Source organism: Carassius carassius, chromosome 6 (assembly GCF_963082965.1).
Source record: "Carassius carassius chromosome 6, fCarCar2.1, whole genome shotgun sequence".
NCBI lineage: Eukaryota > Metazoa > Chordata > Actinopteri > Cypriniformes > Cyprinidae > Carassius > Carassius carassius.
In genome coordinates this window covers 7306819-7333568 of record NC_081760.1, presented here as the reverse complement: position 1 = coordinate 7333568, position 26750 = coordinate 7306819, and the positions used below count along the sequence as shown (strand labels likewise).

Genomic DNA, 26750 nt, shown 5'->3' with positions numbered 1-26750 from the left:
CTATTGTTAACAGAAACAGAGAGTCAAATGAGGAAATACAAGCCGTTGTTTTTGAAGAAGAGGCTTTCATCATATGTCCACCTATGAAAAGACCTCAGTTAAACATTTATGCACACATAAAAACATGCATGTTGTTTCTGGTTTTCATTTAGAGACTACATGTGCAGTATTTCCATTTAAATTACTAGTTTTTATTTGATTTTTTTAAATGCCAACCAGGGGTGCAGATCTCATTTCAATATCATTTTTCTTCACCCCTGATGTCAGCCACTGCTTATGTATTTGATGAATACGTGAAGTAAAGAGTGAGCGGTAAATGTCACAAAAGCCTCCAGGGCTTTGAAGCCCACCCTGATAAAGAGCAGTAAACACATGGTGTTCCTAAAGCTCCAAAAAGTATTTTAGTTCAAAACTTCTGCATTTGTAACTGTTCACTCCACACTGTAAAATGAGAAGATACTGAGACATTCCTCAGAATGCCACCCACGATGGCAGTCAAATTTGTAGGAAGTAAAGTAACTCAAAAAATAATACTGGTTTGGTATATATAATCCTCAAGTATCAATCAAAATAGAAAAAGGCTCATACTTATTCATAGACTTAAGAAAATGGTCAAGAGTTGCAAAGTAACCCATCATAAAGTAAAATGCTTTTTAGTCGTTTAAAATATCTTGACATTTCTTGGGAATACAACACTTAAGGCATCCTTAGGTTTTTTTCCCCAGCTTCTCTGGTTATGTAATAAAAAATGATCAAAGGTCTCCAGTGACTGAGTTGACTGAGTTTCCAGAGAGAGATGTTAAGGAGATCTGAAGACTTTTTTTCAGGATAACTTGCTCAATACTGCCTAACAGTGGCTGCTCATACAGAATTATATCTCCTAAAGAATATATATATTCCCATTAAAGCCAAAAATAGAAACACCAGTACTATTGACTGTCCCTGGGAAAGGCCCAAACAGAAAAGGCTGACAACAAACCCTGCCCCTCTCTCCAAAAGATAAAAAAACAATCCTTTTATTATTATAATTTCCCTGTAATATTTCATTATTCATTAAAAGGTTTAATATCAGCGTTTTGAAAGCTGACATAAAGCACTTTATACTCTTTGATAAAATGTGCTCTCTGGAGTATGTGAAGCAGAAAGCAGTTATTTTGAGAATTTCTTCAATCTTTTGAGTCAGAAGATTCTATGGCAGTTGTCAACATGTCAGTCACTGTTGCAGTGGTAGTTACCACAAAAACGAAATGGAGACTATGAGCAGAAGATAGAGGTGTAACCTTAAATTGTTCCAGGGGACAAACTGTCTCGTCCAACTATAAAAATGCCATTGGATACCAGGAGCCTCATAAGGGTTCAGTTATCGGATATAAAATAAGATATTTCCATAAACAATCATAAACATTAGCCCAATAACTTACACATTTGAAAATAAATAATACATACACAGATAGAATTTTGATATATAAAGCAAACAGAATACATTTAAAAGAAATATACATCAAAATATGTATTTGTCTTCCAAGCATATTCCTGCTAGAGATTGTATATTAAGGAATATTTCTTTAAAACCGCCATTCCAAATCCTGGTTAATTGTCTCCAGTTCAGTCCCCCACTTCTCTTTGATCTTATGCAGATTTGCACCATTGATTTCCATCAGTTTAATAAATTTGTCCAACTACAACAGAGTTTTATTAACTTTAGTTTTGTCTGAATATTGATTAAAACATTTGGGTTCTTATTTATTTAAAAGCATTTGCTCTTATCTGCAGAGCCAAGGCTAAATTCCTTTTCATTTCAGAATATTGTTATTATTATATTATTATATTGAATATATATACACACACACAGAGAGAGAGAGAGAGAGAGAGAGAGAGAGAGTTTTGTGCGTTATGACATTATTCTCATGAAAATTCCATTACCATAATGCAAAATAAATAAATAAACTTCATAAATTTCAATTAAAGTCATAATTATATATTTTCTTTATACAAAATATATTATCTTATTTTTGTCCTTTTATTTAAGAGTGAAATATGATTATGAATATGTCCTTCCAGCTTTTGTGAGATTGACTTTCCATAAAAAAATAAAAAAACATGTATAAACTGGTGCGAGAAGCAAGAATGTTTGAAGAACCTATATCAGGAGTACCTAAAATGTAACAAAAAAGCATTTCAGTCTCCAAACAACCATACAGCCAACCCATGAATGAAAGGGAAAATTGGTTCTTGATAAACCCAGAAACCATTAAATATCCAGTATATACTGTGATCTAGCACAGATAACAGATGTCCTCTATTATAGCTCTGTTCTCAGAGGTTTACTGTACTGTTTGTGTCCTTTGGCTGATCAGCGAGCTGTTTACTCGTTTTACTTTCTCCTAACTTTCACTGCTGATCATAAACACACTCACACAGAAAACACAAGAGAAAGTCTTTTGCCAGCAAAACAACACACAGCCAACAACACCATGGCTAAATCTCAAACAAGGAACTCTGAAACCCAACACCAGGCAGCTGCAACTATTTCAAGCTCTTTAAGACCTGTCCTATTTCCACCAGAGAGCATTTATAGATCACTCATGATCCCTACTGAATACAGCATGACAGTGATGAAAAGAAAAAAAAAATAGATGTGAACTCATTCGGGGTGGAGCATAGGCCAGAAATAAGTTTTTAAAGAGGATTGTTCAAAATGTAACAGTAAATGTCTGATTTGAGTAATAAAATGAACAGAGACACAATGAAACGTGAAAATGTGATGCAGTAAATATATAATTACTAACAAATATGTTGATGTAAAAGTCAATTATAGTTTTTATATTACTTTGAATATGGCTATGATTGCAGTAAAAATTATGCTGATTTTGAACATGATTAAGAAATGTATTTAAATGAGATCCTATCTGAAACTGAAATATGTTAACATTAAAACACACCTAAGGCATTCTATTTGAGCACTTAATAAAGCATAGGCAAATTCATGTACAGGATGCAAGACGTCCTCTAAAGCAAATAACTTCATAAGAAATAAATCAATCACAATCCCTCCTACCTGATCGAGTTTTGATGATTTCTCCGAATTCATCCTCAAAACCTTCCTCCCATTGGTCCCGTTGACTCCCTGCTTCGGCCATGACAGGAGATCCTGAATCCTTTAATCCTGTAGTTTTATAATCAGAAAAGTTAAGAGACGCCAAGAACCCACCAATGATGGGAATTGCTGCTCTGTGAACAAACCGAGCCTCAAATACAGAAGTGAATTTTTGTGAATGACACAGGGACGAGACTGTCTGTGGACTGTTATGATAGGGGGAAACGAGCTGTCAAGGCATCCAGAGACGCAGAGACAGGTGGCAAACTTTACTCGCCTTAAAATAGAGGTGTTATGAAGGCCTGCTTCATTTCATTCTCACACACAAATACTGATTTTTCTAACGGCAAAGGACCAATGGTCAACAACAAATGACCAATAAATGGTCTTGGAGAAAAACTCAAGTTCACAATTTTATCGAGCATGACTTACAGTACACTTTTTATAGAAACAGTCCCTCTGGAGCAATCTGGGGTTAAGTGTCTTGCCAAAGGCTCAATGGTTACACCTTGTTGATTGCTCCCTGTGGAGTTTGACTCTTAGTATCTTTAGATACCAGGCCAGACTCCACTCCACCTTCTAAGAACTTAATAAAGTTCTTTATAAAGACTATACAGTCAGGGCCGTCCTTGGGGGGTACGGCTGGGCCCCACGGTGAACGCACCCCTTCGGAACGCGATGGCGTACGGACTGTGGGGAATCACCCCGCACCCCCTTTTTAAATTCTGTTTTTTTTTTATATATATTTTAAATTACTTCAGTGTTACATGATCCTTCCGAAAGCATTCTAATATGCTGATTTTATGCTCAATTATTAAAGGGCTAGTTCACCCAAAAATGAAAATTCTTGTCATCCTCATTCTTGTCTTTCCAAACATATATGAATTCCTTTCTTCTGTTGAGCACAAAAGAAGATATTTTGAAGAATGTTGATAACCAAACAGTTGCTGGTAGCCATTGACTTTCATATAATTATTATTTTTTTTTTTCATACTATGGAAGTCAATGTCTACCAGCAACTGTTTGGTTATCAACATTCTTCAAAATGCCTTCCTTTGTGTTTTCCTTTTTTGTGAAAAAATGTTTGTTTTTGAAATGTTTGTTTTTGTGAAAAGTGGGGACATCCCATAGGTGTAATGGTTTTTATACTGTACAAACTGTATATTCTATGGCCCTACACCAACCCTACACCTAACCCTAACCCTCACAGGAAACTTTGTGCATTTTTACTTTCTCAAAAAAAAAAAAACTCATTCTGTATGATTTATAAGCATTTTGAAAAATGGGGACATGGGTTATGTCCTCATAAGTCACCCTCCTTGTAATACCTCTGTCATACCCATGTCATTATACAAAGTTGTGTCCTGATATGTCACAAAAACAAGAGCACACACACACATACACACACACAACATTGTTTTTAAGCCATTTGATTTAAGGGGGCACCGGAAGTGTCCTTATAAATCATGTTTACATTGTACTACCTATGTCATTAAATGCATTTGTGTCCTCTAAATCATAAGAACACACACACTTGCAAAACAACAAGAATTTGTCAGTAAACATTGTTTACATTATTTTTCTTGCTCGTGTGGCCTAGGTAATGGATCTTTTTTTTTTCACATGATGAGCAATTTATTATATTTTCATGAAACATTAAGACAACCTTTTTCCTTTGAAATAACATTCACTGACCAATTACGCATAATAAGGCCAGAAACCTGAATCAAGCTATAATGCTGCATAAAAACACTTATTTTTCAATATACAAGGTGAGGGACACATCAATTTGGCATCCATGATCTGTCTCACCTAAAAAAAAATCTAATAAAATGGCAAGAGCATTTCAGAAATATAAGTAAAATTCAATTCAGCTTGATTATTGTAATGGAATGGGAAGTGTAAACAAGTAAATAGAATTCGCTGGCATGATATCAGTAAAATATTTGATCAAGGGGGAATAAAGCTTTATACCAGTGTAGATGTCTGGCTCTTATGTCTTTGGGATTGTTTGTCTTCTGAAGGTCTTTTCAGAGAATGAATGAAAATAAACAAAAACAATCTGCTGCCTGCTTGCGGAAGAGACTAAAAAGCACCAAACACAGATTCATTAACATAAGAGCAATATATCTCCAAGAGACCGTAAACATGTTTTGACATCCACAGGATATGTTTTAAGTAGCCTGATCAAACTGATAAGAAGAGGAAAACAAAAATATCCAAAAATTGGATTAATATACTGGATACCTGCAACAGCACATCTTTCAATAAACCCGGTCTGCGGGCGTTGCATCAAAATAAAATCACAATATCAATATTTGAGCCTAAAAACTGACAAAGTAGATTGCATGTATATAAAAGCCTAATACTAAAAACATTCAGATCTCTGCTTTTGAAATTCATTGTTGTGTTCGCCAATAGTCTAAAAGCACATTCATAATAAAAATAAAATAAAACAAAAAATAAATAAAAAGAAACAGATTATTGGATGCATTCGGGGGTGAATCAAAGATTAGCAGTAAGACCCTCTATCATTTTAAATTAAGAAATATACAACAATACAAAAGCAAATGTTTGCTGACAGCATCTAAATACAAACCCTTAAATACAGTCTACCATGCCCTGTTACATCAAGTGCATTTATTAACGTATCTGTAATTGCAAAGGATATTCTTTTATGATGTAAATCACAGAGTGATGTCAGCTGTGACGTGGTAATAAGCACCGTCCATGTGAATCACAGCCAACTAGATTCCTCTTCATTCTCTATTCCCTGGACTGTGTCCAGACAGCATCATGATCAGAGAGCTGATAGTTTTAGTGCTATAAAATCACACTAATGCTGTGGGACAACTGACATGGACAGAGTAATTATAGTTCCTTGAAGCAGGGCTGCCAATTGCATTTTGAGTTTTTTTGCATCTCACTCTTCTTTAGCTTTTGAGCCTCAACATGCTATGCAATGGACTATCTATCGGTTTCCTTGATTCATAGACCATTTTCTGATTTTAATGCTCTCTACGCTGGGTTAACTTTGGTTGAATCTTATAGCGAGGACAAAAATAGACGGTATTATATAAAGTTACCTTCACAAGGAGTCAGGAATCCATTATTCTTCCTTTTACCCAAGCAAATGATATGGAACAACTGCCCGTCAAAGTCTGCATGTTGGTTTTCATTGTTGAAAAGTAAAGAGGCTTCTGCAAACATGGTCAGTAATAACATTGCAGATTTGGAGAAATCTAGAATTACATCACCTGCTCACCAATGGATCCTTTGCTGTGAATGGGTGCCGTCAGAATGAGAGTCCCAAACAACTGATAAAAATATCACAATAATCCACATGACTCCAGTTTATCATTTAACTTCCTGCAAAGTGAAAACCTGCTTCCTTGTAAGAAACAAATCCATCAAGGCATTTTTAACTTTCAATTTCAAACCAATGCTCCCATCTAAAATACCAGTCCACTATCCATAACATTGCTTGAATTAACCACATTAACTCTGGGGACCCACCGGTGGGTCCAATATTGCATATGCCTAATTCTCAAAAAATCAAAATAACAGCTGAAGTGGTTAAGAGAGAAATGCGCACAAATCAAATCGCTGTTTACAAATGAAAACAGTCCAAAATAGTTCTAAACAAATGCTGGTGGATTTTGATATGAGAAGACAACAGAGGATGGACTTTTTCTTTGGAGGAAGTGTTATTATGGATTATGGACTTGTATTTGGGCTGAAAACAACAGATTAAAGATAAAAATGCCTTGATGGATTTGTTTCTTTTAATCATGCTGCCTTTCATCTTACATTAACTGATGGACTAAGTTGTGTGGATTACTTGAGGATTATTGTGTTTTTATCTTCTGTTTGGACATACTGATGGCTCCCGTTCACTGCAGAGAATCAAATGGTGAGCAAGTGATGCAATGCCAAATTTCCCCAAATCTCTCCCCATGAAAAATCTAACTCATTTACATGTTGGATGGCCTGAGGGTGAGCATATTTTTATTCTGGGGTAAACTATTTTAAGTCTTTTTTGCATTCCTTTGCTTTTAATATTATTATTATTCAAAACTGGTATCAGGCTTCCTTGCAGGAACATTCCTTTACTGTCAGAGTTCTTGCGCATTCTATGCTGCACAAAATTTTCTCTCTGGGATCAACAGAGGCCATCCATTTATCTCCATGAAGTATAAGTCTTGTCAAAGGTCAGCACCATTCCTAAAATCTTCTCCTGTGGTGTCATGGCATTAAATCTTGATTACCTGGCAGCTAGCTGGCAGTAACAAATGATTAGCTCTACACAATACAAATCATTCCTCTGTTCACGTCTATGTTGGAGATTGCTGGTTGGGCTTCATGCCAAAGTAGGCTTTTGAAAGATGACATACCATGAACAGTTGCAATTTGTAGCCACCAGTGTTGGGAATTACATGTTATGGTGATTTAATTTCTTGTCAACAGATTAGTTTCTGGCTTAATTGTGTTAATTAGCATCTTAGGCTCTATGACATCATACTCCAATAGTTGGATTCATTAATGAAATACAGATAAGAAACCAATAACAGGTCAAGAAATGTAAAGAATGCACGCAAACTTGGTGCGGTTTGTGCCTACATTTTTAATCGTTATTATTTTTGATCATACAAAAATCAGTATAGACAAACATTTAAAAGACAGAAAAAACAGAGTCAACAACAAGGCCTGAGATCCTAGCACAGAAGGTCATCGTGGATCTTCTTGAGAACTTTTGTCAGATAATTCTTGCCTGATTTGACTGATGATATGATGTCTTCAATTTGACTCAACCTAAGGAAGACAGCAAGTGCAAAACACTGACACAATACCCACACAAAATTAACATGCAAAATAAATACTTTTATCAAGTGAACATTATTGTAGCTGTTGGTGATATTTCCATTTCCATGTACTATGGACTGCATGTTGATGAATGATCATGAGAGAAATGCTTCTGATTTATTCCAAATTTTGCCACTCTCAGCACCAATGAGAATTTCATCTCGTCTACAGTATAAAAGTGAAAACTTCTGTGGTAGAAATTGATATTTTTGCTATAAAGTATTTTAAACAACTTTCCTGTCAAAAATATTGAGTTACAATTAATATTACTTTAATATTTTGTACTTGACACATTTTCTTTGAACGATTAGATGTGGAAAGCTGTTGTGTTTCCCGAAAAGCTGCCTAGAGACTACACAATATTTCTTTCTAATAACAATCCTGACTAATGGAGGTGATGTTATCTTCACTCACAATGCCAGATAACATTTAAACTTGTGATCTAAAAATGTTAATTGCTTTCAAACCTTGTATTTCCCATGTGTTTTTTGAAGTCCTGTATGTGAAGTGGCCCAAAGGGATAGTCTGGAGTGACCATCAGACTTAACTCAAACTTCTCAAATGCTTTCAGACTAGAGAAGATGATATGGACTCTGAAAGAGGAAAAACAAAAACAGATGCTAACGGTTACATTGATCCGTCATTATGGTTACAAACCGTTTTAAAAGCAGGCTTCAAGTTGACACAAATGTTTCAATTGTTTTTGGTCTTTTAGAGATTTTGGGATTAAGGAAATGTCGCAACATGAATCCGTGCCACCCACACAAGCACCAAAGCTTAATATGCCAAGGAAGAGTGCATGAATAAAATCAAGTAAAAGGTGTAACATACCGTGTGTCCATACAGGTGATCTTCAGGATGCGGAGCTTCAATCCTCCCCACTTCTTCAGCCGGTGAATCTCCTCACCCAAGAGCCTGAGACGACTCACCACCAAACTGATGTCATGAAGCAGCTGTTGAAAAATGATCCGACAACACTGAGACTTCTCATTTTTTCAGGTTTACATCTTTGTAGCAAAATAATAATCTCTATTATTAAAGACACTGTAATGATTTCAGTTAAACATGAAAGTTCGCAGCATTTCCTTACCTCTGGTATATGTCGGGTTGTTGGGTACCTCTGTCTCCATTGAGTTTGAGATTGAGAGTGTAGTTCAAGTAACTTGTGAACCATGCTTGCATGACACTGAGATTTTTCCACTTAAAAAAAATAATTATGGGGAAAATACAAAGTGGTTTTTACACATTTAAATAAATAAAGAAAAGATAATGAAAAGTAATTTATTGTTCACTTACCGTCCAGGTGCAACTGGAAGCTTACATCTATATTTTGTTCTACATCCTCAGTCATCCATTCCTTTCCTAACAGACAAGAGATTGTTTAAAGCTAATGTTATATGTAACAATAATGATGAAGAACCATTAAAGCGATAATCAACTCACCAGCAGGTGTTTGCAGATTCACCTGCAGATGCACAGTTTTATGAAGGAAGGTAAACAAAGCCCCCCTTTCATCCATCGCATCAAGATGCCACTCATTCAAGCTGAAAGACAAATCATCACATTTACATATAAAGTAAAATACATAGGCTAGGCATAGCGGTAAAATAATAAAAACAATAATATTCAACATACTGAACCAAACATCTAGTATTTAGCAAAAATAAAAAAATAGGAAACCATATGGGATATGAATGGAAGTCACATTTCTGCTAACTTGTCAACAGTGCTATAAAGGCTAGCAAACAAGTGATTATAATCAACAGAGCTGTCCTCACAGTGAGCAAGCAGTGTTGCATTGTTTGCTGCTCTTTAAGACAACTGTGTTGATGGTAATAGTGAAGTTTTGTTATTGTCACTTGTGTGCTGCATTTGCAGCATATTCAGTTTGAAAAAGGGCTGCAGCAATGGGTTTTAAACAAAGGGAAAAACAAAACCTGTTCAAGGTTGCAAGATGACTCTTAAGGCTACTGGATTCCCCTTGCAACTTCTCCTGTTGGCTCTCCAAAGTCCTCAGCTGGATCTCGAGCTCACCAATTTCCCTAAAAAGTTCGGAATTTTAGCATTCAGCAAAAAAAAAAAAAAAAAAAAAAAAAACCACCTATCTTAAACATATCCTACAGTGTTGATGGAATAATATACAGTACCTCTCCTTCTCAGTGACAGTTGAATTAAGCTTATGTAAATCTATTAGTAGAGAGAGGAAAAACACAGACAAACCATTACATCTTCTTTACTAGCTTCATAAAACTATACAATTCTATCATACAGAAATGCACTTACCCTCTTCCTTGGCTTTTAAGGCTGGTCTGGTTTGAGGAGCATCAAGATGATCTCCCATAATCATGGCCTCTACAGATGCAAGTTCTAGTATAGAAGAAGCAGTGAGTTATTTACATACAGGTATTAGCATATGATTACATAGTACTTTACTTTTTATGTTGCTCTGCATATTCAAATATGAAACAGAAACTTCCATACCAGTTTCTAAATCATTAATGCATCCATCCAAGTCTTCAATAATTTCATCTGTCTCTTTGATTTTAGATATCAGGTTCTGTTTTGCATCCTAAACGTATTAGGGGAAATACAGATACACAGCAGTTAAGAGTTTTACTCAGTGTTGGTTTGACTGAGGTTGTCTATAGGTTACTTCAATACTTTAACTAAATTAAAAGTTAATAATAAGTTATCTATATATAAAAAAAAAAAATCCAAAAAATTACAAACTTTTCTTCTGGGAAAAAATAGACTAAAACTACTGATGACTGATGATCTTGCACTTACTCATTATGTCCAATCAAATACTAGAAGCTGTAAATCAAGTTCATGGCTGTGATGTAACTGCAGACTAAGAGCTATTTCCTTTTTATTAATTAAAAAGATTGTGTCCTTCATTTTGCCCTACTAAATTCCTGTTTTAAACAAAAATCTGTACAAAAGAAACAAAAGTGTGTTGAATCAATCAATTTCCCAGGGTCTATGTATCAGAATTTCTCAAATCAGGACTTTCGGATGACAAATGAAAATGTTTAGAGACTAAAGAGTAATTTGACTGTTTTTGAGAAATTATTTAACAAAAAATGTTCTTACCTGTGTTGTTTTTATGAGCTCCGAGTACAAGACTCCTTTCATTTCATGAGAAAGTGCTTTGCTTCTCTTTCCAAAGAAAACTCTTCGCTCTTTCAACTTGGAGCCAAAGCTCTTTAACTGAAGAAAACAAACAAGCATGTAAATTTTATCTCAAAGATGAACAATATAAGTTATGATTTAACTTAAGATGACCCAGGATTGGTTATGAAAAGAACATACTTGCTCTTCAGAGAGAGTACAAATCTCTTGCTGTAGGGCTCCATTGATGCATCCCAGTGATTTCTCTTGTTCAGGCATCTGTTCTTTAAGTCTATGAGAAAATTAGGTTTTAAAAAGATTTATACATTTTGTCAATTAAACACACATACACACACACAAACACACACACACACAAATGTGCAGTATCTTAAAACATTATCAAAGCTAAACTGGCATGTACCTCTCTACTATCTCTGTGAGATTCTTACAGTCTTGCTCATATACTCTCTGCTTGGGGTGGTATATGTATTTCTCTTTGAGCAAATCCTCCATGGTGCGTGCCTCTCCAGCTCTACACTGAAAAAGGAAAGAGGTGTTAAAACCATCACATTATGTTCACAAAGAGAGCAAGAGAAATCCAGACCACTTACACTGTCAGGAAGAGCACTTGGTCTAGATCTGTGGATGACAAAGTTGATACCAAAGTGGCTTAGGAACTCATTGACTGTGATGCTTCCGTCCTCAAGTATCTGGAGATAAAAGAATGAGAAAACCAACTATACTTTTATATTTTTATAAATAGTGCTTTCCCATGCAAGACATGTAATTTAATATTCTTTTAAATATGGACGATTATATGAGTGTGTAAATACTGCTACCTTGTTGAAATCAAATACATGACCCAGCGTCCCATCCATATGAGAGTCAAACTGTGAGTATCTGAGAGCTGTAAAAAAAAAAAAAAAAAAAAAAAAAAAAAAAAAAAAAAATTCACATTTTCGTTTACACATATATAACACTAAAAACCTTCTTAATGGTTTTGCAAAGTGCATAAACATTTCACTGTGTCTGAGAACTGACACGAGTAACTCACAGGATTCAGACACTCCTGTATCTTCAATTGCCTTTGCCTTGGGATTCTGTGCAGCATGCCTTGTAAAATTACCTTCCCACTGTACAACAGCTTCATGACAGTCAAGGCCCTGAGGAGACAGAATCTCAGGAATTAGCATAATAATGCACGACAATGGAGCCCACGCTTAACACTTTATTACAGAACAACCTCTAAGCATGTAGCAGGAAATACCAAGCAAACAAAGTATTAAAGTGAAAATTAGCAACATTTTGTGCCTACCATGTCAGAAATGCAAGCTTTCTTGGTTTGGTCTGCAGTAATAGGGTCTTCCTCTGTATGTGGCCTTTTAAAACATGGACTCGTGCTTGTGCCTGACTCGAAGACATCATCCTCAAGAGGCTCTTCCTTTTTAGGGACAGCCAAAGAACCATCCAGTTCATCTTGCTTGTTAATTGGCCAATTTTCAAGACTCCCTGACAAGTCTTCTTCGCTGCTCATTTCAGGGAACTCTTCCTCATTAATATTGACTGTTTGGCAGTTGCTATTTTGTTCATCAACGTCGAAATGTTTCTCTAGCTGGAGACATTGTAAATCATTAGAACTTATGGTCACAGTTTTGTTAGGTGTTACAGTTGTAGCTCGTTTCGGTAGTTTTGGTACAATACCACCCAATGACATCCTTGATGAGAATGCATTCTTTTTAAGACTAAAAGGTGTGGTCTTCTCATTTTGAACAGACTTATTTTGCTGCTTGACGTTAGGCGTGACATTTGAAGTTGGCTCATTGGAAATTTTCATTTCACACTGCCTTTTAAAGGAAGGTTCTGGGAGGGAACAAGAAGCCAGAGGCGTGGTTGTGCTTCCCATCATCACTTTTTGCTCTTCCTGGATACGTTGGGACATGTTGTGAAGCTCCATTTGAAAGTCTGCTAGACTTCTCCGTCTTGCTTTTGCATGTTGCAGCTCTTCTTTAATAAAGGAATCAACTACAGACTGATTTGAGAAGGAACCTTCAAGTTGGACTGAGCTTGTACTTTGTTCCTTGTTAGGCCAAAGTTCTTGACCCGCCTCTTTATTTCTAGAGCCACAGAAAGTCTTAATATTTTCTTCTTCTTTCTCATTAACTGAAACACTTTTTTCAGTTTCAATGGGCATTGTAAGGACATTTGTAACCTGCATGTTACTGTCTTCATCAGTCGTCATCACATCATTTAGATGCACCATTTCGCAATTTCTGTCCACTTGCATGTTAGCTGCACCATAGAATGTTGTCTCTGTGTTGTTGCATTTAAGGTTTTTGCCATCAGGATCAAAAACATGTCTTGAGGGAAAGACATGGTTAATAGCACACTTGGCAGCTTCACTCACCTCATTTTGTTCTTCACTTGACACTGTGCATCTAGAAACAGATGTTGATGCCCAAAGTGCACTTTCATTTGCTTTGATCTCTATAGCATTTTCTGCCAATGTGCTTTTTGAGTCAAATGCAATCGTGTTGCATCCTGTTAGTTCCATTTCATCATCAACACAGGGAATAGCAAGATTCGATGCACTGGCTTGACAAGTCATTTCCATGCAGTCAGACTCATCTAGCATTTGACAACTTTGTGCTGGAGGCAACAGCTTTCTATCATGATTACTTTTCTCATTGGATACAAAGCTGTTTAACAGGATATTGCCGGTGAGTGCCTGGGTTATCTCCATACCATCAACTTCATGACTGGAGGATGTATATAAAATGTTCAAACTCTTCCTTGAATTACTGAATGGTCTGGGCCTCTTGCAGTTTTCAGCCTCAAGCACAACTGTCTGACATTGTGTCATGTCCATATCATCAGGGTTGGAGAAATCAGTCTGATGGTTATCAGCTTCAGTGTTTTCAGGATCACACATCAAGGACATCATTCTCACTCCTGACTTTCTTCGAGTCATAAAAGCTTTATGCTTTTGCACACTGACTGGTGCCATATGTACCTCGGTCATCTCCATAGGTTCAACCATAGTAATTGTTTGATTAGCAGAGGATGGCACTCTTCTTGTACCTGTGATATCCACAGCACTCCCTAACCAGGTACGGGTTGAGTCTATGTTAATAGTGGTGCATCTAGTCAATTCCATTTCATCAGGACTTGGTGGAGAAATCCCATCAAAAGTACATGGTTGACATGTCAAGTCCATACAGTCACTCTCATTATGTTGAGTTGATGTAGTTGTAGCAGGTATCAGAATGCTTTGACCTCTTTCCTTCTTGGAGGCTGAAAGGGCATTTAGCATTATACGCCCTGTGTATGCTTGAGTCATGTCCATCCCATCACTGCCTTCAGTTCCATATACCGACGCATGGGGCTTGTTCTTCCTTGAGTTGCTTAAAGGGTTGTCTACATTGACCTGCTTGGCCGCGAGAAAAATTGTTTGACACTGTGTCATCTCCATCTCATCAGAATTTGCAGTTTGGGCTATTGGGAGGTGGCCTGATTTGTTGTGATCCATTATCACTCGATTCCCAACTAAATCAAAGCAGGACATCTTGCTTACTCTGTGAATTGGATGCAGAGCTTCCTCCTTCAAGCCTGTTGTATGCTCATCTTCTCTGACAGTGCTCGATAAAGGTATAAGAGGCAGGCTCGTCCTTGAGTTGCTGAATGGCTTGTTTCCACTTGATGGTTTGTCTTCGAGAACAATAGTCTGACACTGTGTCATCTCCATATCGTCAGAATTAGCAGTTGGAGCTATAAAGTTGTTGCTAGATTTGTTTCGATCTGCTATTTCTCCATTACCAAAAGAATCAAAAGTGGACATATTGCTTACTTTGGGAAATAGAGCTTCCTCTTTTTCTCGAATAGATATATCTAAAGCCCCAGTCATCTCCATATCATCCGAATTAGCAGCTTGGGCTATGGAGACATTGCCATGAAAATAACCAGCTTTGTTTTGATCTGTTGTCTCTGCATTTCCAATCACATTTAAGGAGGATATCTTTCTTACTTTGGGAATTGGAGGTTGAGCTTGCTCCTTCATACTCATTGTGTGGTCTTTTTCTCTAACAGATACATCAAATGTTCCCGTCATTTCCATATCCTCAGAATTAGCAATCTGAGCTATAGAGAGATTGCTCTGAAAATAACCAGCTTTATTTTGATCTGTTGTCTCTCCATTTCCAATCACATTAAAGGAGCACATCCCTCTTATTGTGGGAACTGAAGGCTGAGCTTGCTCCTTCATACTCATTGTGTGTTTTTTTTCTTGAACAGATACATCAAATGTCCCCGTCATCTCCATTGCATTGTCATCCTCAGAGAAATGATGGGATCTTTTGTGATCCAGAGCAGCCTGGACATTGTGAGTGATATTTTCTGTAACTTTAATGTTGATTGCAGCAGTCTGGCTCAAAGTAAGCTCCATGTCATCCGGGACGTTTGAAAAGGCAGATTTCATGAATGCAACACTTCCTTTATTTTCTGTAACAGAGGGTGTAAAAGACTGTTCATTATCTTTGTTTTCAATTACAACAGTGTGACTCCTGGTTGCCTCTACATCGTCTTCAACAAATGCAACACGGGAACGTCTACGCTGAAGTCCCTGTGGTTGTTTTGGGTAACCCTTGTCATCTGGAAGTTGATTCATTAAAAAAGCCTGGACATTGCTAGTGATATTTTCTGTAACTTTAACGTTGATTGCAGCAGTCTGGCTCAAAGTAAGCTCCATGTCATCCGGGACGTTTGAAAAGGCAGATTTTATGAATGCAACACTTCTTTGATTTTCAGTAACAGAGGGTGTAAAAGGCTGATCATTATCTTTGTTTTCAATTACAACAGTGTGACTTCTGGTTGCCTCTACATCGTCTTCAACAAACAAAATGTGGGAACGTCTACGCTGAAGTCCCCGAGGTTGTTGTTGGTTACCCTTGTCACTTGGATGTTGCTTCATTAAAAAAGATGGCACTTGATTCTCCTTATCAATTTCTGTGCTTGTACTGGCTGAACAGAAGATATTACCAAGCTCATTTTCTGAATTTCGGGGCTTAATGGTGTTTACAGTGGGTAAGCTCAAACTGGCAAGAAAAGCACTGAAGTCGGGGTCATTTGCAGCATTTTTCCTCTCTGCTTTTGCTTCATGTGGCAAACCCTTCTGATTTGCAACATTCAGATCACCACGGACCATCTGAGCCATGTTGATGCTGAAATCTGAGTTTGTCTCTTCTTCAATTTCATCATCCTTATCAATTGTTATTGTGTGACTGCGAGTAATATCCATGTATCCAGTATCCTCTCCAAGCAGCATTGTTCTATCCACACAGTCATCCTGCAAGACTGGATCTGAGAAGAAATTTTCCTACAATTTGAGAGAGAAAAGTCAAAATAAACAGTGCATGTCAAAACATGCATACAAAAACTAAAAAGTAGTTATTGACAATCAAGCATTGTACATTCACACACTCCAAACTGAATGTCTGTGGCAGCATATATTTACTTTTGTCAAGGACGACCGCAGACACCTTGAATTCATAATATTTTTGATGATCTGGCCTTAGATTAGTACTTACATTATGCTGGGTCAAATAAAGAGGAGTGTTCAACAAAGTTTCCAGGCCTGAAAAATATGAAAAGGTTTTGTGGTTCACGGTTTGATTATGAAAATCATTTGCAGGAAGCAGGAAATACATGCATGAGATCAGTAGATTGTGTTAAAGTGAAAAATATTTACACAGTAAAGCCAGCACAATCCTATTTTGAATAAAATCACTTGCACAGTAAAAAAGATTGGAGAACAATGTCTGAATTGGTCAGCAATATTTGTAATTTTTCCTTGAAAACATTACCTTTGATGTGGTGACTTCCCTCATCCACAAAACGCAGAATCCTGTCATTAGATGAAAAAAGAAAGTTACAGGTTTTCATAAACGATGTTGGTCACCTACCACCCCACAGTGGAAAATGAAACAATAGCTGTACTGGCTGGAAGTGATTGGCACCAAATGAAAGGGTTAAGCAAAGAAAACAGTTTGGCCCAACAGTGGAAAAGTGGCTAAACAGAAAACAAATGAAAAAATCTAAGCCATTACTTACTTTTCATTTGGTCTCTCGCCTGCTGAATTTAACAAAACACAATGAAGTAAATAACATTGTGAAAATGTTTTATATATACACAACAGGAAATATTTAATGCTTTTAATATGACGGAACTGGTTCATATAATCCTTAAACATGAAGCACAAACTACTTCAGGTAACATGTTAAAAACAATTAAATTGCTCACCAACATTTGTGTTTTGTATGGAAGCCAGAACAGGAGATTCATTCTTTGCATCACTGCAAATTTTGAAAAATCGTAAATGTAAATTATTTTTTACATTTTTGTTTGTATCTTCCAATCAGTGGGTCGACATCATTGCACTTACTTTGTAAAGACTCGAACATTATTTGTAGTGGCAAAACTCACTCTTCGTGAATTTCTCTTCTTCTCAACAGGCTTAACAATTTCCTCCTGCTTAAATATAAAAATAGAAAAAGACATTAAAAAAAGAAACAAATTATATTCAAAAACATTCAGTAACTTAATCACCTTTTGTTCCTCTTGCTCGGCCCCATGTACTTTCATAGATGTTCGAGGAGCTTTTAAAATCTGTCAGGGGACAATCAAGAGGATCGATTTCATGTTTTGGGACATTTAGATTTAAATTTAATAAAATTAAGAGGAAAGGGCTCTACACTTCTTGCAGGCTGCAACAGAATACAAGTGGGACACCTATCAAACCTAATCACCTATCATGGATACATACCGAAGAAAGTCTTCTTCTTGAAGATTTTACTGCATCATTGCTGGAAAAAGTGACAACAATCAAATATTCGATCAAATATTATGGAATTTACCTGGAAAGTAAATTTGCTTATTAAACATGAACAGTTACTTTTATTCATGGTTTTATCTAATGCAAATGAAGAACATTTACAAGCTCAATGATGTGTGTTTTTGCTGTTGTTGTTGTTTTTGCATTATGTTAATAAATGTTAATAAAATGTAAATAATAATAATAAACTCAAAGCAAAAAATCTATTCTTATGTATGCGTATTAACATATACTTGTATACATTTACACAATCATTACAAAAGTAATTACAATATAAAAGAAAGATCCATTAAGAATTTATTTACACAACTTGCAACAGTCAGTGGCTTATAATATTATATTATTATTATAAAAGCTGATAAATTGATAAGCTGGTAATATTATAAAAAGCTGAAAAGATCTGATCTGATTCCAGACATCAACAATAAGATGCGAAAATATTAGACTTGTTTTAGGGGTGAGGACATAAACACAACAGTTCTGATAGTTTAAGCAACGTAAATAGAAATGTATTGTTGGGGAATCAAAACTTAAACTGAGTTGTCTTAAAAAAAACCGTAACGTTACAGGAAAAAAAAACATCAAAGAAATTTTGAACACGAACATGCACAGACCGAGTCAAATCATTTATACAGAATCAATAAGAGCAAGACTGGATTATTTATAAAAAAGGGCTTGTCGAAAAAAAAAATACAAATTACATTAACGTACACTTTAATACAACTTAACTTACCCGAGATTCGGCTGCTCCATCTTCAATACGGGTGAATAATACAGCGCACTAAATCTGAAAAAAAAAAGAGAAACACTATAACGTTACTTGATTTTTTTTATATAAAATAAAACCCTTTAGAATGGTTTGTTAAAATTACAGCAAACATACGACATTGTAGTAACACTTTACTGTATTTCCTCATACGTGTTTTGTTTAACTCGGTGTGTCTGTCTGTCTTTATCTGACTGTCAAACGAGACATCCATAGGCTCATAACAACAACAACAATACCATTACAATGAAGATAACAAACAGCTCTCGAGTCTCGACTTTAAAACATGTCTTACTTTCATAAAAGAAAGCTATGCATTTGAATAATAGATTAATAAAGCGCAATACCTAAATGTAATTTCCCTCCACTCGCTGCTTGCCTTTTTCTCTTCGCAAAATTTGAACTCAACCGCCGCGTCTCTTCCTCACGGCACACTCAGTGACTTCAGAGCTGGCCCGCCCATCTCGCGGCCTCTAGCGGAGCGGAGGATAATTTTTATCACTTTAAATAAAAACAAAACAAAACGCATTCTTTAACTAACCTTGTTCGTATATATGATCGATTAAACAGTCTTCCAACAATATATATGTTTTATATACATTCATTCATTTTCAACATTTTAAACAAATCTCAGTTTAAACGGATTTGGAAAGGAGGCGGAAATGACGTTGTTTATTTTGAAAATTCATGGCGCTGAATCAAATCTGTTCTTTTTAAACGTTATCTACACACCATATTAGCTAGGTGTGGTAAGTTTATTTTACATTCACACTTAATTTTACAACCACTTAAATTGCCGTTGTTTTACGATGTGAGAATTATTTTAGCAATAAAATCGCATTGCATTTATGAAAAAAAAGTGCAGTTTATATGAGACAGAAATGTGTCATGAACATGATGCGACTTTATACTATTCTAAAACATCAATAATTCTGAGATCAACGGAACATAAGTTATTTACATTATGACGTTAATTGTGTTCATGTACTTTAGGTAGGCAATGTTTTAGATTCTAATTTTCTCTCATCTGCTCGATTAATATATACAGTAAATGCGATTCTGTTTCTCCAGAAAGCTTCATTCAGACATGAAGAGAGTTCAGCTAAAAGTCACCGCAATTCCTGCACAGTCCAGTGTGACATCCAGAGCAACACATATCAAGATCGACACTGACAATAAGTGGGAATCATTTTCTTCACCGTAAACAACTATTCTTATCTATGATTCTTATATATGAAATAAAACATGGTTTATTTAATTTTATTTTTTCAGGAAGAACCAGCACAGGTCTCTGAAAGCGTAAGTACCAACTTGTGAAATCAAATATGGTCAAATTAAAATGTGTATATACTACAAGGATGACACTACTGTATATACTACTGTAAATGTAAATTAAAGCATAGTAAGTTACTTTGATTTTCTCAGGCCAACCACAAGATATGGGCAACAAAATGACACGAGGGAGCAGAATAGAGTCCTGACTGCAACAAATGAAGACCTGCAGAGACAACTTGAAGAAATGAAGGTGGTTACATTTAATTATTCATCTAATGTTTAGCTCAAATACATTTATTGTTTTTTGGTTTTTATCAACATGTGGGCAAAGTGCAGAAGAATTATTCAAATGGCGCACAGACAGTGCTTGTTTAGAATGTTGGGTCAAATAATCATTGATGTTTCTTAAGGGAACTGTGACTGAACTGGAGCAGCAGTGCACAGACCTCGCCGGAGAAAATCGGGAAATTCAAAAAAAGCTGCGAGACTGTCATGTCCTCCTTGTTGCAGAAAATCTTGACCCAGGTTAGGATTTATTGTAACTTTATGTTCGATCGACACGTGAAGAAGAGCAGTACTTTCTGTAATCTAAAAAGTAATCTAACCCGTCGTAATTCAGTTTCAGGGGAAAAGTTGGGCCAGACAGCACAACAGAAGGAAGAACAAAGAAAAGAAGTTATGGTAACTCACATTTTGTTTTCTGTATTTGTATATTACTTATATTATTTGTTCATTTATATAAAAATTTTTTAATCTTTCCATTTATTAAAAACAACATCATATTCTATTAATTTACAATTGTGTGTGTGTGTGTGTATGTGTATATTTTCATGTGTATGTGTAATTATTTTCATATATATATATATATATATATATATATATATATATATATATATATATATATATATATATGAAAATAATTCCTACAAATATAATGTAATTGACATTGTACAATCATCTGTAGTGCTGTCACACCAAATTATTTTTTTTCATGGTCTTATTACTATTGTGTCACCATGTAGAGTAAGATGTAGAAGACTACATTCTTGAACACAAATGAATTCTGGCCTATAGCATGCCTTTCTTGGAGACTCCATCCTGACAATGTTGTTCATTGCAGGACTAATGTTAAACCAGAGTCGGGGAAATTGTCTCTCAATTAATGATCCATTTTGTGACCATTTATTAAAATTTTCTAATGGCAGGCGGTTTCTCAAAATCTCCTGACTGAGCTGAAACTGTTTGGTGAGACGACTCAAGAGCATGCAGGACATTTACTGGTGAGTATCACTATTTTATGAAATGTTTAATCTCATATATATATATATATATATATATATATATATATTTATATATATATATATATATATATATATATATATATATATATATATATATATATATATATATAATAAAAAAAACAAGGTTATTTATCCTTATTTGAATGTCCTGCGGCACTGACCAGACATTAATACAAATGTTTCACTAAGACTGATTTATATATGAAGATGCAATTACACACATTATGCACTGCTGGGCTAGAGGCTGTATAATTCATCATAACACCAGGTCCACAGCGGATAAAATATTAATTTGAAATGTTCTAATCCTTCTAAATGTTATTGAGTGTCCCTCTCCAAAACTACTGGAATAGGGCATGACCTAAAACGGGTTCAATGAGGAAATTGTTGGTTACTGTGTATGCTTGTAGGAAGTGCAGAACCTCATGAGGGACCTGACGGAAGCACATGAAAAGCTCCAGCAGGAGAGGGCATTTTTTACACTGGATGTGGACGAAATGGAGAGAGCTTTGGGAGAGGCTGAGAGACTCTTGATGGAGTAAATGAAAGAAGCTCCTTCACTGGCCATAAATATTGCAGTGCCACATGGTGTTGTTCTGAGATCTGTCAGTCTGAGAACGACACATTGGACGAAAGTGTAACATACTTTTTTAAAAATACTATTTTTAATAAATATGAAGTGCTTTATGATATGCATGTTTACTGTGTTTGTCTGCTTATAAGTTGAGATATTAATATAAACATTTTCCTGTACCTGTTCAATTCGAAAGACACTTGATAACTGTTTTATTTTTTAATTATCTGTGCAAACGTGACCTGAAATGTTTAAATGCTAAACTCACTTCAACAAAAGACATGCCTCTCCTTTACATAGTTTCGTGCCATGTAATCTACTTCCATCATAGTATGTGAGACCTACAAAAAGTCGACTGATAGTTGCACTATTTAAGCATGGCCCCGTTTGATGTGGAGAGTTACACCAAAATGCACTTGTAACATAAACGGTAAAACAAGCCAATGAAATGTACCTTTCTTCATTCAGAGGGAGTTTTCTTTATGATGCAGCTTTCACGCTTCTATCATAAAGACTAAAATTCGACTAAAAAATACAAAAGACTTTAAAATAAAGTTATTACCAATTATTATTGACAAACTAAATTGCCACTGAATTGAATGCATTGCTATTCAAATGAAGTAGTCTTAATCCACATGTTTCTTCATTTCATAATTGCTTTACTAAATTTGTTTGTTTCTTCATCAGAAGAAATTTGGAGGAATCTAGCATAACATCACAGGGCTGGACAACAGGGGATGGACTATTTCCATCAAAGGAAGTGTTTTTTTTTGTTGTTGTTGTTGTTGTTGTTGCTGCTTTTTTTGGGGGATTATGGACTTGTATTTTCGCCAGAAGAAGAAGTTTAAAATTAAAAAGCCTTGATGAATATGTTTCTTACAAAAATGCAGGTTTTTGCTTCACAAGATATTAATTGATGGACTGGAGTCATATGGGTTACTTGTGGCTTATTGCGAGATTTTTTTTTAGCTGTTTGGACTATTATTCTGACAGCACCCATTCACTTTAGAGAGATCCATTGGTGAGCAAGTGATGTGATGCTAAATTTCTCCAAATCTGTTCTGAAGAAGAAACAAACTCATTTACATCTCGGATGACCTGAGGGTGAGTCCATTTAAAAATTATTTAGACTGTAGTTTATTTGTTAAGCAAGTATAAACACATACATATGTACACACAGCAATGCTAAATAAACAGCATAAACCTCTGCACGGCTGGCAGACTCTGATGTTCAGATTTCCAGTATGACAGCTCTCTTCATACTGCCAGCTTGCATCCACTTGTTATAGAAAAAAAAAGTCTATTCACTTGAAGCAAAAAAGTGAAATGTGGTGAATCCCACATCACTATAGCAACCATCGCAAACAGGTCAGAAAATGACACCCATCCCCTCAACACATACCTCATTTGATCACATCCAAAAACTCCTGAACAGCATGATCATGTTTTAATGGATAGTGTGCTTGAGCCAAAGAATGAGAACATTCTCTGTGAAATATGTATCTCCTCCATTTAATCATATTAATCAAAACAAGTGCATCACAATGATGAGGCCTAAATATCAGGAAATTACAGTGTTTTTACAAAAAAAGAAAAAAAAAAACTTAAGCAACACTTGAAAATGTATGATTGCCAATGCATTATATAAACAAAATTCAAACCAAACATCATTTGTTTACAAGATTTCATTTGTTTGCAGATGTCACATTTTTTTTATATTTTGTTTTCTAACACAAAAACATTTCTACATGTCTAAGTGTAGCCTAAGTGTTCATATATGTTTGGGGTCATTGTGTATCTCATCAGTGAATGTGCAGTAAGAATACAGATGATATTTCTGCAGTCTGCATCACACAGCATACACACACTACACGACTCTTTTTGGCATTTATTCAACAATATGTTATAAATGAAAAGAGCTGCCAGGTAATTTCCTTGGGGAATAATGGCAGAATAATATTGACACATTATTACTCATGTCATTTGTTTAAAATAAATACAGTTGAGTCACATTTGAAGAGTGTGTGTGGCTTAGCATGGCCTATTTATAGATTTTCAGTTGAATGTGAATGGTGCTTTCCTGTGCTAAATGAAAAGATCCACAAATGATGTTGACATGATTATTATCATTATAAATATTCTTAAAGGGCAAAAGCATAATACATTTTTCTTTTTAAGTTCAGGGCCATGCTGTGTTAATACGTCACACAAACTGCAGATTTTGACCAATACTAAATTATGAGTATTCCAGTTTTTTTTTAAAGCCCATATATAATGCATTACTGTAGGAGGCATAATGTTTCAGTAAAATTTCAGTAATTGCTTTTCAATTCAGCACTTCAAAGTGTTGAGAATCTTGCTTTGAAGTGCGTATTCTTCTGTCTGACTCATTCCGATCAATAACACTTGCATAGCTCTTTCTGTCTTTGGATGTAATGTTACGTGATTCCCATCTGGATGTTTGACACAGCAAGATGTCACTCCTTATCTTTATCTTAAATGACATTTAATGCAAATTAAAATCTTCAGGCACTGAAATGTACTCTACACAAACAAGCCGATGCTTGTGCACTTACAATCTCAGTACTGAAGGGGGCGCCTGTACTCCCTTAAATGTTTTTGCCATTAACCCAAAATGTTTTTATTCAGGTCTGGCTATAAAAGGCCAATAGTTACAGAAGAACGTTTCTGCAACATAAGCAAAACATTTATTAAAAATAAAATGTCAGAATTATGAGATAAAAAGTCCAAATTCTAAATCATAATTGATATCTTTTTATCTCCTAATTTTGTCAATTAGGACTTTATCTCATTATTTTGACTCATAATTATTACTTAGTGTCCCATAATTTTGACTTGGTGTCTTGTAATTTCAAGTTTTTATATCATAATTATAACTATATCATAATTTTTTACTTTTGACTTTGTTAGATTGACAATTATGATTAACCAAAGCAAAAATGTTTTTATTATTTTATTTATGTGGTAGAAATGGGCTTCCATAGTTTACCAAGTTGGGAGCATGTCAACTATAATGTTGTCCTTTTCGTATTGTATTCAATTATAAGTTCTCACTGTAATTTAGTTAAGACCATTTTATTTGGTCCAAAATTGACTTAAACGCTCATCCTAATATAATAATAATTTCCAAACTCATATGTACATTCTCAGTAAACGCAAAATTATATCGTTATAACCTTTTGGTTACCAGCCCAGATCTAAAACCATCTGGGTACGCCAACCAACAAAACCTGTACACACCAACTCATGTACTGTATTCAATTTAGCACTGATGTTCTTTCATACTGAAATAAATATTTGTTCAGCATTGAAGGACATGAGAAATCGGTGTATATTTGGATTAGAGGGACGGTGTTGCACATTTCTTATCACCCCTCTGGGTGTCTGGATTGTACATAGACTGCAAACCAGTCAAACAAACACTGTGGATTGTGACTTGCAGAAATGATCCGCTGTGGGCATCACTAAAGAACTACACTGACTTGGCACAAATCTACTCTACAGTAAAAAAATGTTTTGTTTTTGTACAAAATTGATCCTAAAAATATACACACATACAGAATATTTTACATACAGTAATGCTAACCTAAGAAAACGGTCTGTTGCGAGCACACATTTTCTTTCTTTTCTCGCTGAAAGCATCACTCTTTTGGTTTAAGAGAGCAATACATGTGCAAAGGCAGTATTTTCAACGCTGCTTTTTGTCCAGAATGAAACCGCCTGTCCCCAACATGAAAATAAACCACACACAAAACACATTATTGTTCCAGTCTATAACACACTGTACAAGTTTCCGCTGATGATTCAACTTCAATTAGAGTTTTGGAGATCAGAGTGAGATTCAATGAATCACTCCAGCAAGTCTTGCCCACACATTACGACTTATCCCGGAAGGTTGCTATAGAACGGGAATTCATAAAGGAATTTGCTTCATCCGTCTTTGAAGGTTTTTGAGTCTTTAAAATGAATACCTCCTCTTACTAAAGAGTCTCACAGTGCAAAGTCTCCGCTTCTTCTGGGTCGTGGTTAATCTGCGAAAATCCACCCAAAAATCATTAACATGTTAACAATAAGATACTTCAATACCCTCCTCCCTTCCTTGAAGAGATGAGGCCAAAAATACACATGAGAAACTTGTTCATTTCCGGGAAAACACATTCTTTGCTGTTACTCTGAAATAACCAGCACAACAGTTTGATTTGTCCAGGATTAGGCCTCTACTTCCAGTCGTTAGTGACTTCCTCTTTAGTCTCAAGTCATGGATTCATTAGACAAACGAGGAAAAGCCGGTAACTGGAGTGCGTGTTCCGGGTGCGGGCTGTCCCGTGGGGGTGTAGACGCCTCCTACACTGTGCTGGGTCACCACAGTCTGATAATACCCTCCCTCTGCATCCGTCATGGCACATTCCTCGAACCCTCCTCCAGTCTTCACGCCTTTGGGCTTCCGCTTCCATGAGTTGTAATAGGTGGGGTCGCTCATGTAGTGATTTACGAACGAGTGCTTGGGCTGCTCGTCTTCGTCGTCGCTGTCGCTGACCTTTACATGAGGGTCGACGGGACGGGTTGAGACCAGAGAGAAAAAGAGAAGACAGCAAAGTTACAGTGTGGATGTAATTGTTGCCTGAGTGTATAAAGTAAGTTTCTGTTTGGTAGACCAATACAATGGTGATCGCGGACTTTATAGTGACACCTACTGGCATGGATGAACAATTATGCAATGTAGTTTTCAGATACAGATGCCACTGCTGTGATTTGTTCTGTGATTTGAAATTGCTGTGGTCATGAAATAAGCATTCGTTCCCACTACTTATTCATTCGTAGCCACATGTTATTCATTTGTTCCACTACTTTAATTAAA

At 35.8% G+C, this 26750-nt stretch overlaps 4 protein-coding genes across 5 annotated transcripts in view; 1 reads left to right on the top strand and 3 right to left on the bottom strand.

Annotated features, from left to right (window-relative positions):
- The window catches only part of LOC132142308 (dystrophin-like), a 121337-nt gene extending 118050 nt beyond the window's left edge, over positions 1-3287 (bottom strand). Inside the window, exon 1 of the mRNA XM_059552094.1 lies at positions 3059-3287. Within this exon, the coding sequence (XP_059408077.1) occupies positions 3059-3140 (82 nt within the window). The 5' untranslated portion in view covers positions 3141-3287. The remainder of the gene's footprint in view (positions 1-3058) is intronic.
- A 4414-nt stretch (positions 3288-7701) lies between these two features.
- On the bottom strand, positions 7702-18743 carry LOC132142306 (kinetochore scaffold 1-like). Its single transcript, XM_059552084.1, has 25 exons — positions 18689-18743; positions 17887-17926; positions 17670-17729; positions 17506-17594; positions 17364-17416; positions 17174-17195; positions 16927-16967; positions 16651-16697; positions 12387-16439; positions 12126-12234; positions 11911-11978; positions 11683-11781; positions 11493-11608; positions 11273-11363; positions 11054-11170; positions 10442-10529; positions 10244-10327; positions 10108-10147; positions 9898-10002; positions 9404-9504; positions 9257-9322; positions 9051-9160; positions 8792-8913; positions 8428-8553; positions 7702-7909 (listed from the first exon to the last, which is right to left on the bottom strand). The coding sequence occupies exons 1-25, from the start codon at positions 18706-18708 to the stop codon at positions 7813-7815; spliced, it is 5964 nt and encodes a 1987-aa protein (XP_059408067.1). The 5' UTR covers positions 18709-18743; the 3' UTR covers positions 7702-7812.
- A 597-nt stretch (positions 18744-19340) lies between these two features.
- On the top strand, positions 19341-21984 carry LOC132142307 (small kinetochore-associated protein-like). 2 transcript variants are annotated; one of them, XM_059552087.1, is made up of 8 exons: positions 19341-19474; positions 19793-19900; positions 19994-20020; positions 20147-20246; positions 20407-20521; positions 20616-20677; positions 21202-21276; positions 21708-21984. In XM_059552087.1, the coding sequence occupies exons 2-8, from the start codon at positions 19809-19811 to the stop codon at positions 21837-21839; spliced, it is 603 nt and encodes a 200-aa protein (XP_059408070.1). In that variant the 5' UTR covers positions 19341-19474; positions 19793-19808; the 3' UTR covers positions 21840-21984. The 2 variants fall into 2 exon arrangements, with proteins under 2 accessions (XP_059408070.1, XP_059408069.1); XM_059552086.1 differs by lacking the exon at positions 19341-19474 and adding an exon at positions 19671-19714.
- Positions 21985-23383: 1399 nt separating this feature from the next.
- LOC132142123 (protein sidekick-1-like) overlaps positions 23384-26750 on the bottom strand; it is a 181058-nt gene continuing 177691 nt past the window's right edge. Inside the window, exon 32 of the mRNA XM_059551756.1 lies at positions 23384-26429. Within this exon, the coding sequence (XP_059407739.1) occupies positions 26160-26429 (270 nt within the window). The 3' untranslated portion in view covers positions 23384-26159. The remainder of the gene's footprint in view (positions 26430-26750) is intronic.